General features: G+C 37.2%; 1 protein-coding gene across 1 annotated transcript; it reads right to left on the bottom strand.

Annotated features, from left to right (window-relative positions):
• Positions 1–173: 173 nt before the first annotated feature.
• Positions 174–10,165, bottom strand: Krr1 (KRR1, small subunit (SSU) processome component, homolog (yeast)). Its single transcript, XM_013023389.1, has 10 exons — positions 9,631–10,165; positions 8,171–8,343; positions 6,745–6,879; positions 6,408–6,533; positions 6,235–6,318; positions 5,021–5,077; positions 3,581–3,751; positions 2,384–2,461; positions 2,186–2,279; positions 174–361 (listed from the first exon to the last, which is right to left on the bottom strand). The coding sequence occupies exons 1-10, from the start codon at positions 9,722–9,724 to the stop codon at positions 222–224; spliced, it is 1,152 nt and encodes a 383-aa protein (XP_012878843.1). The 5' UTR covers positions 9,725–10,165; the 3' UTR covers positions 174–221.
• Positions 10,166–10,538: the final 373 nt, after the last annotated feature.

Here is a 10,538-nt window from a genome sequence, read left to right on the forward strand (position 1 = left end):
GATACTGTTCCCTTTTCACTGAGCTTTTTCACTCAAGGCCGGTGCTCTATCACTTGAGCCACAGCTCCACTTTTTGCTTTTTGGTGGTTAATTGGAGGTAAGAATCTCACAAACTTTCTGTCCAGGCTGACTTCAAACTGCAATCCTTAGATCAGTCTCTGGAGGAGCTAGGATTACAGGCATGAGCCACTAGTGCCTGGCTTCTAGTTCAGATTTCTATGTTACTTTTTCTTCTTTTTCTTTCCATCTGCTTCCATCTTAAGCTTAACTTCCTCAGCTGTAAGAGCTCCCAGCTTCTTCATCTTTGCTTTCTTAACTTTTTCTTTGATGCTCGCCACGTCAATTTTAGTTTCAGTAGAAGCTAGAAAAATTATAAAGAAAATATATGCAATTCTTTAGAAAAGATGTTAAAGGCAATAACTTCACAGTATTATTTTAATAACTATAGGTCATGTTACAAAATATAAAGCACCTTCCTAAAGGGAAGTGAGGAACTCATCCATCAGTAAAAACACATGAAAATGGCATGGTAATTTATTGATCCACTATGCTAAAACTATAGTTTTTCAGTAATTCCAGACATTTTGACCTATATTTTCTTCTATATTTTAGAAATTTAGAAAGCTCACTAACACATCAATTTTCCATCTAGCATATAAAAATAATTTAAGTTACTTCTCATGAAAAATATTAGCTAAATAGGAAGCTACAGGTCATCATCATGAAGACCACAATAAAAACTGAAATAAACTGGTCACAAATTATTTTTAACAAGATTTTTGGTAGTAAAGACAGTATTTGAGAGTATATGATGGTCTTCCTAAACAATGCCAAGAGCATGAATAAAACAGAAGCAATAAAATAAACGTAGCCTTTTCTTATCACTTAAGTTACAGTATTCAGATCATAAAACAAGATAAAATGTCATTATACTAACAATATAGCCACCAGAGGTGTAAGATTTAAGCCTCCACTATACAAAGCATATATTATCCTTAATCACTACAGACCCAGTTAACTAGCTACCAGGTAATTCCAATATGCTGAAAACTATAACGAAATACATTTATTTATAATTATAACTGAAAATTATAATGCTATGATACTTTACTTTTATAAAACCAATTATATTCACAGAATATAGTGTTTTAAGCAATCCTGAGCAGAGAGAGAAATGCTGGAGACCCATTGTAATAAAAAAGGATGGGGTTGGCACAAAAACTGACATCCAGACCAATGTAAAAGAATACGGAACCCAAAAATAAACCAAGCAGTTACTGTTATCTGGTTCTTCACACAGGTACATTGGAAAATAAGAAAAGCTCTTGGAACAAGTAATGCCAGGAAAACTGGATAGCACATGTACAACACAGAAATTAGACCACTATAGTTCACTGCACACACAAAAAAATTCAAAATGGATCCAACACCTTAATATAAAACCTGAAAACTTCAAAAGTATTACAAGAAATATAGGGAAAACATTTAAGAACAGAACTCCAAAAGCTCATAAAATAAATGCAAAAAAAGAAAAAAAATCAAATGAACAAAAACAGTAAAGCGAAACAGGATTTCCACAGAGTAATGTGGTAGTTCTGTAATTGACCTATAGTTTATATATAGCATTGCCAATAATCCTTTGGCCGTCCATGTGCCTGCCACCTCTGACTTTGGAGGGTTGATCTACTCAGAACACAAGTGCTACTAGAAGGAGAGGTTGAGGCTAGAAATGGAGAGAAGGCAAAAGTGTTTCTTCCCCTCTTAGTTTCTTTTGACCTTCTGTCAATGCTCTACACAGTAACACCAAAACAAATGTTAAGCCAAATATCAAATAAGTAAAAAGGACAACTTCCGAAAAGCCATTTCTAAGATGCATGATAGCAGACTAAAGGATCTTAGTCCTTCACATACTCTTATTCTTATCAAGGATAAAAATGCTCTGGGTTTATCTTCCCAAGCACAGGTCAGAGCTTGGAGGACTACCATTCCTGGGCACTCTAACAAGCATTAACTGCTTGCTACTAATTTCCTAACTGCCTCTGTCATCTCTTGTCCCTAAGCTTAGTAACTAATGAAATGCAAAGACAATATGATGAAGAACAAGGTTATTTCCTAACATGAGAGAGTCAAATAAAAATCACTGTAAGTTTGTCATGAATAATATTAAGTGAAAAATGAACATTACCTTCCTTTGGTTTCACAACTGGTTTTTCTTTAGGTGGAATAAATGCTTTGTTTCTTTCCTCTTGTCTCTTACTAAGAACTTCTGCTTGTTTAGCCTACATTAGTAAGAAACGTATTAGTAAAGTACAACTTAAACTTAATAAGACTTCAAGCAGCTATGAACTTTTTCTATTAATGAGACAGATATAATGAATTTTACCTTTACTGCTTCCATTTTCTGTCGTTTCTTCTGATTTGCCTTCAAAAAGTATTCACCACTAGCCAGTTCTTTATCAATCTAATGAAAACAGTATTTATAATTACATCAGAAATAATGCAATGACAATTTTCTAAGAAAGCTAGGGCATAAAAACAGTGGAATTAACATTCTATGATGAAATAATAAGCTTCAAGAAGTAACTATACTCAAAGCTGAAATACGAACATGGAGTTAGCTAGGAGAAAAGGGATTGTGTTCACTAATACTAAACAGACTAAATCAGGTGGGGAGGAAGGTCAGGATTCAGAAAAGAGAGGAAAAAAAGATAAGTTTTGGGGAAGCTTGAAGAAAACCAAATACTAGGCAAGGAGGTAGAATATGACTTTAAAATGACTGAAGGTAAGGTGGGTATGGTGGCATGCTTTGGGATCATAACAATCAAAGGTTGAGGCAGGAGGATCATGAATTTGAAGGATTCTGAGTAGAGAGAAGAAACAAAAGCAGTATTTTTCTTTTAGACTGATCTAAAGTTTTAGAGTTCTGATGGGAAGTTGTGATACAAAGCAAAAAGGGAACTTAAAACCAAGATGGGGGGGTTGGGAAGGTGGCTCAGTGGTAGAGCACTTGCCTTGCATGCATGAGGCCCTGGGTTCAATTCCCCAGCACCACATAAGCAAAAAGAAAAAAAGCTGGAAGTGGCGCTGTGGCTCAAGTGGTAGAGCGCTAGCCTTGAGCTGAACAGCTGATGGACAGCACCCAGGCCCAGAGTTTAGGCCGCCCCCCACAACTGGACCCAAAAAAAAAACAAAAACAAAAAACCAAGATGGGTATGAAGAAAAAAGGAAATTCTGGTCATGGTTAGAAAGAAGTTTTACCAGAAATACAGCTGACAAAATGAAATTTGAAACTCAAAAAAAGGTGGATGTTATAACTTAAGATGTAGTAAGCTACATCGCTCTTTAAAAAAAAAAACAAAACTGTCCATTTACAGTGACTACCAGTGCACTAGTAACACAAGCCATCATATTCACAGCATGAAGGCTCACTCTGAACAGCCCAACATTTGCTTAGCTCAAAATATGCCTATTTACGCCTGACCTTCAATTTCCTGTATTTCACCTAAACTACCCTCAATAAACTTCCTGACAAAATAGGTTGATGTTCCCCTTTATGTAAAGGTGGGCACTCAATACTGACCTGGCTTTCTGGCTGGGGTGGTGGGAATGGTGTATACTCCTTCTTAACACTTTTCTTCTTTGGTTCTTTGCGTTTGTTCACATTTTTGTGTTTGAACTGTGGCAAAAATCTCTCCCAACTTTGTGATCGTAATTCAGAATCTTTTGCTAATTCTCGTTTAATCATTAAGGTCTATAGTCATACACACAAATAAAAATGTAAATGTCAAATTCATACATACTGCTTGGATAAATAAAATTTTTAAAGGGACTATTTCTGACTTTTCCAAATGCACCATAAAAATGCCATCTTAAAAATGCACAATTTGTCAAGCACCATAAAAGAATTACAAACTTAGATAAAGAAACACAATTTAGTGAAAATAGTATGAAAATTAAGCTTTTCAACCATTATTTCATTAAAGCATAGTAAGGAGGGTTCTCAATTAGCTGATGATTCCTTATAAGCAAATGGGAACTAGATAGGCTAAGAGAGAAGTAAATGTTCTAGTGGTTTTGACAAAAGTCAATTCTATTCTCCTATTTCCCCAGTGCATTTCAATTTTGTAGAAACTGAAGCAAAAGAGAACATCAAAAAGACATCAGAATGTACAATTAGCTTTCCTTTTATCTGTAATGTCCTGATGTAACTCAAAATCACTTTCAATCTTATCTAGTTATTTTCAAGCTTTCAAATTCAAGTGAACTGCTCAACAAATACTCACCATAAAAGAACTCAATATACCATGGTTATATTTCCAATTCTAATAACAAACTAAACTTTTTTCACACAAAAAAGGATACAGCATTCTCTCTCAGAGAGGCTACAATGTTAGTAGTAATTTTCAAAGAAAATTTTAATGTTGGGCTGGGAAGGTGGCTCAGTGGTAGAGCGCTTGCCTTGCATGCATGAGGCCCTGGGTTCGATTCCTCAGCACCACATAAGCAAAAAGAAAAAAGCCAGAAGTGGCGCTGTGGCTCAAGTGGTAGAGCGCTGGCCTTGAGCTGAAGAGCTGAAGGACAGCACCCAGGCCCAGAGTTCAGGCCCCATGACCGGACCCAAAAAAAAAAAAAAAGAAAATTTTAATGTAATCTGAGTCTAGATATTATTAGAAAACAGACTCCTAAAAAAAAAAAATTACATCTTTAAATACAATACATGGGCTTACTGTCCAATACAATTGTTATCATCTATAATAAATTCTGTGAGGTGTATTATTATTGTATTAGAAATATAAAATGAGTAACAGCATTTCTTTCAATATTTTTTACATTGGAGATATAAGCCTCAAATGACTGCAGAAAAGCCGTGCAGGCTGAATTCATCCCAAATAGCTGCTTTATCTGTCTATATATTAGGCTTTGATAAGTTTCATGAGAATTCAATCAAAGTTCCTTTGACTGGAAAGAACTTTCAATAAAACAAACTTGATGATCATTGCTGTGGTGATTTGACACTTACTTTAATGTTATAAATTGGATGAATATTCTTCATGGTATCTAGTACTACTTTTCGAACCTGAAATTTGCAAAGTAAAATTAGTTAGTAACTTACAAAGATCTAAATGAACATGATAGAAGAGAAAAATCCTATGACTCAAGAAATGTTTATCACACTGAATCTAATAATTTCTTCAACTGCTCTAAGTGGCTTCTAGACTTTTCAGTCAAGCACCCTTGAATACAATAAAATTTCTCTATTATTGCTGAAAGTTGGCACATTCCAACATGCTAAAGCTAGTAATTTAAGGACAGAGGGCAGTTTAGGAGCAGAATATGAGAGTTCAAATTATGGGGCAGTCACTTCATATAAGAAAGTCAATTGATACTCCTATTCCAGCTTTTTCATTTGTAAAAAATAAAATTGTATTAAAAACTCAAGTACATTATAAGAATCAAATAACAAGTTTCAAAGACTTTACAAAACTGCAAAATATATTCTGATTTTCCCTTGCAGTGCTAGGGATCAAACACAGAGCCTTATGCATATTAGGCAAGCATTTTACTACTGAGCTATGTCCCCAACCTTCAAAATAATGAAACATATAATATATGAAGCTATTAGTACTCCATGACAAACGGGCAGTCAATTTGTGAGAAAGAAAGCCAATGGGATAGCTATTAAATGATTCCTAAGACGGAAGTAAAACAACACAAACAGATACAGATAGTGATACCATTAAAACGAGCTTACAGAAACTTATTTATTCCTTAGATTTCTCTCAGAACATTTTCAAGTTAAAGAAAACTTTTATGAGGAATGCTAAAATTCAAACAAAATGTCTATTTTGAAGGAAATACCTATTTTTCAATGTGACCTCTACTGGTATATAGATCAGTACAAATTTTTAATTACTTGAATACATGGAGAACACCATGCTTCTTTGTTATAGAGCAGGAACAGAAATGCCCATTTACATTTTACAATGGAAGGAGTAATGATATAAGACCTAATTCAGAAATGGATGTTTCCAGCCATTTTGATTGTCCAAAATACATTAGGAACCAGGAGTGATGATTCCCTCACATTACAGGACATATAAATATTTAATGAAGGGAAATCAAACAGCACATTCTAAAAATGCAAAATGACTATAACACCATGTTATCCAATGAACTAATACAATCAAATGAACTTGTAAATTTGCTTTAATAAACAAAGATAACAGGTCTTACCTCCTTTAAGCCACTAAAAGGTCCGATGGCTGAAACTGTATTTCCTTGAACCATGATATAACAGTTTGTTAGGAGTTCCAATGCCTACATCAAAGGAACATTAAGCAGAAATTAAATAGAATGAAAAACTAATAAGAAAAGACTTCAATTTTTCCATTGACAATAAAAAGTACCTTCAATGTAGATCCTTTGGGACCAATAAGTCGTTGTCTTCTTTTTACAAATCTCTCTTTATTTCTTACTAAAGAACCTATTTTAATAATATCACATGCAACATCATCCTGAAGAATTCGTACTGCCTTTCCAAAAAAAAAGTAAAATAAAATCAGTATTTTTTTTTTTACAACTGGTATTCATGTCCCAAGGCCAGACTAATAATGTCTGCACACAGCAGGAAAGTCTATGATGGAAAGAGGACAGGGAGGAAATAGGAATACAGGGGTAAGGAGGAAGATATTGTATTACAGGCTGTCTAAACATGCAGATAAAGCGAAGTACTTCGCAATTTACCTGTTCAAATGAAACACTCCTTGCTAACAGTTTTATTAGGTCTCTGGCTCTAACAATAATGTATGGATCAAAAGTCTTCTTTGTAGTACACACAGTCATACTGCCCTCAATCAGGTCCAGAGTTGCATTAACATGCTACAAAAAGAAACAAACAAAAAAGAATGGCTTAAAATGAATTTAGTTTTTGATAATTACAAAGTCTTTCTCATCCTAACTTAATTTCTGGGCCTTAAAAGGCTAGGCTACCTCTCAAATCCTATCAACTCTTTCCCTGGAAAAAGCTGTGTAAGAGTATTTGATTACTTTGAAACTTCACAAAATGTAAGAAACTGAAACAATTGAAATATTTTACATCTGGCTTTAGAATACTGTGTATTTATTGGAATAAAGACTATCTCTAATTTTAAATATATGCATGTGTATACACATACATCAACTCAAATGTGAGCAAAGTGAGACCTATCTAAGATACTTTGGTAATTAAAACTGTATAGTTTCTCTATCCTGAACCCAGGATGTGCCCTCAAGAGCGAAAAATGAATGTTGCTTTCAAACTTTTTTTCTGGTTAGGGTATGCAATACAAAGCAAAAGAAAATTATAACAAGTTCAGAAAGAAGCAATCAGGAAACTGCAGCATTAACACTCAATAGCCCAAATCAGATATCCACAAAGGAAATAAAAATGCTATTTTCTGACTTTACATAATATGAAGAATGCTTTAGTAGTGAGTGATGAACACCTCAACATAAAGTTGGGTTTTCATGAGTTTCCAAGAAAAAAAATTAATTTAATCTCAGACTTAGACAACTAAAAAGTATAGTCTGTTGCCTGCTAAGCCAGGATTGTTTCCAACAGGTATAACCAACTCCACAGCTGTCCACACTGAGATACACATTTTATATCACAACTAGCATGTTACCCACACCAAAAGCTCATAATCACTAACATTTCAATCCCCTAACATGCTTCAATCCTCAATTTCAAAAACAACAAAAATACTGCTCTCGTGGGACACAGTAGCAGACAAATAGAAGATAGGCCATATATCTTTCATCCAAAACGAAAGTTAAACAATTACAAACATAAGTCCGCTCAGACTGGACAAAGATATGGTAATGATCATGGCCTACAATAGGCATTCTAAAATCTGTACTTCACAGGTGATAGTTTATTTTGGCTAGTTTACAAAACTGTAAATGGTTAGAGGTGTGTGAACATTTCAAAGCACTTTATTACTGACAAAGTCAAAAGTGCAAGAATTGTAAAAATACAAAGTTTACCTATAATGTTTAAATACCAAAGAAACTAATTTAGCCAGCTATTTTGTACCTCTAAAAACAAAACCAATCAGCATGCACATAATTACTTAAAAATAATGGCATAAGCAAGAGCAAAATCTCAAAGAAATGTACAAAATATGCATACATGTTCACTCAAGGCTTTCTGCACCAAAGGCCAACACTCTTTCAAGTAAGCCTCTCTGTATTTTGGAAACAAAGTTGCAAAACTGCTTTCTTCCAAGAGTCCTCTGGGATTGTCTTCTTTAGAAAAAGGGGGTTCCTTCCAACCATCAGGAACAGTAAGGAGTTCTGGTTCATCTGTAGTGGGGGAAAAAATGTACCCAGTACATTTTAATGGTCTTTTTAGTACTTTGTAAATATTACATGCACACATTCATAAATTCCCAGTACTCTCCTTGCATTTCCTCTTCTTGGTTTTTGTATTATACAACAATCAAAGAACATGACTCAGTCATTATTAACCCCCTATAAAATTACCAACACATTCAACAAGATTATCAAAACATGTTAAAAGTCTGGTAAGAAAGAAAACAGGGCATGGGCACTTCCTACATCTACATTAGTTAACATATGCAAGACAAAAAAGATGATACCTAAAAAACTTCTACTTCCCTGCACCATGGTAGAGTTGAAGGTTCACATTTGTTTATATCACTATGTTAAGTACTAATGACCTTTACTGACTTTCCTGGTGTGGAACTTCACTGTATAATTAGCATTTTAGGGTTTGGGGATCTGGAATTCCAAAGGCCTTTTCAGGGGCCTATTTCTACAAGTCTTTGACAGCAATACAAAGAAAAGAAGAAGCTGTATTTTGAGTCCGATTTCATACAAGACATTCAGTCCATAAAGAGTCAGTGTGATTTTGATCTTTTTATATCTATAGTCCGTTCTGTGTGTTTGTGACATTTTTGAAAGCAACAATTAAAAAAAAACAACTTTTGATGCTTTCCCGACGGATCTGGAATGAAAGTTCAAGCTTTTTTCTTTTTTTTTTTTTTAACACTTTCTACAAGATTGGCTGAGCAAGTCCCCGTACTACTTCTCTAGTGATCTTTTCCATTCCTTCACATTGTAAAACCAAACTACGGAGCAGACCATTTAAAAATAGCGCAGCAAGGTAAACGAAACGCGTCGTCTACAATGCGTATCGCTGTGTCTGACCAAACACAAGGCAGAAATAGCAGCTACGTATTTCAAATCTTCCTTACTGACTGAAACGCTAGAGTGAAGGAGCAGGCAGTGACTTCCGGCCCGGTGGCTCGTCTGCTCCACGCCTTCCATCCCCTGCCCGGCGGGGTCCCCGTCCTCCACCGGCCGGTCCCGGTGCGGCCTCCGCGCTGCTCCCGGCCGCGTCCTCACCCCCGACCTTTTCCAGGACACGGGTTCCACTGCGGCTCGACTGTGTGGGGCTGGGAACGCGTGGCCGGGCCCCCCGCAGGCGGGTCCCAGCCGGCGCGGCCGAACCCCCTCCACCGCCCGGAACAGGCCACGGACGACCTCACACCGTCACAGCCACGAAGGGGGCGGGCAAACACACTCAACACCCACCACAGCCAGGCTTCGAGTCCCCCACGGCCTCACCTCGGTTTTCTGTATCCGGCTTCTGACTTCGAAATTCTTTCTTCGTAGCTCCCACCGCTCCAGAGGCAGGACTGCCTACCGTGGAGGACGCCATTTTCAAGCGACTTCCGGTATCACCGGAAGTGACACGGTTCTTAAATCCTGCCGGCTAAAACAGCTGCCCGGCAAAATGAGTTCCGAGGAAATTCAGGCGAGATCCGATCCTCACAGCCTCCGTACCCTCAAGCACCAACTTTGGCGCTTCCCCACCCTGGGGCCCAAGCAGAGCTGAGAACATCCTTCCCAAGATACACTGCAACATCGGAGTTCAATGGCATCCTGGGAATTGTAGTTTAGCAATGTGTCGGCCTGTAGTTTGGTGGCCTCAGGGTCTAAACTTGAATCGTTTTGCTCCGAGTTTGGCCACTGAGTACAATGAGACTATAGTTGATATCTCTCAATAAACATCTGTATGCTTGACAGGTATGTTCTAGGGTTTAGTAGGAGGTGCAAATAGGAAAATATATGGTCATCCAGGGCAAGAAATGGCAAGAACACCCAGTATTCATTGAGTGGGGTGTGTGTGTCTGTCTGTCTGCCTGCCTGCCTGTCTGTCTGTGTGTCCGTGGTCTCTCTCTCTCTCTGTTCCTGAGCTTCTTTGCTCAAGGATAGCGCTCTACCACTTGAGCCACAGTGCCACTTCCGGTTTTCTGGTGGTTTATTGGAGATGAGTTTCATGGCTTTTCCTGCCTGGGCTGGGGATCCTCAGATCTCAGCCTCCTGAGTAGCTAGGATTACAGGCGTGAGCCGCCAACGCCCGACTTCCACTGCTAACCTTTTGCAACTTAGTTTCACGCACTTTCATGCCATGAACCGGAATAATCAGTTCTCCGCTGAGTAGTTAGGATGACTGGTGTGAACTACTGGCA

This window comes from Dipodomys ordii, unplaced genomic scaffold, assembly GCF_000151885.1.
Source record: "Dipodomys ordii isolate 6190 unplaced genomic scaffold, Dord_2.0 Scaffold3, whole genome shotgun sequence".
Taxonomy (NCBI): domain Eukaryota; kingdom Metazoa; phylum Chordata; class Mammalia; order Rodentia; family Heteromyidae; genus Dipodomys; species Dipodomys ordii.

Bases quoted from the DNA above. Each gene is read 5' to 3' on its own strand.
- Krr1 (XM_013023389.1), bottom strand. From the start codon at position 9,724: ATGGCGTCCTCCACGGTAGGCAGTCCTGCCTCTGGAGCGGTGGGAGCT. The intron at 6,534-6,744 runs GTAAATTGCGAA...TTTTTTGGAAAG, and splicing joins GGAGTGTTTCATTTGAACAG to GCAGTACGAATTCTTCAGGA. The intron at 2,462-3,580 runs GTCAGTATTGAG...TGTTTTCATTAG, and splicing joins CACCCCAGCCAGAAAGCCAG to ATTGATAAAGAACTGGCTAG.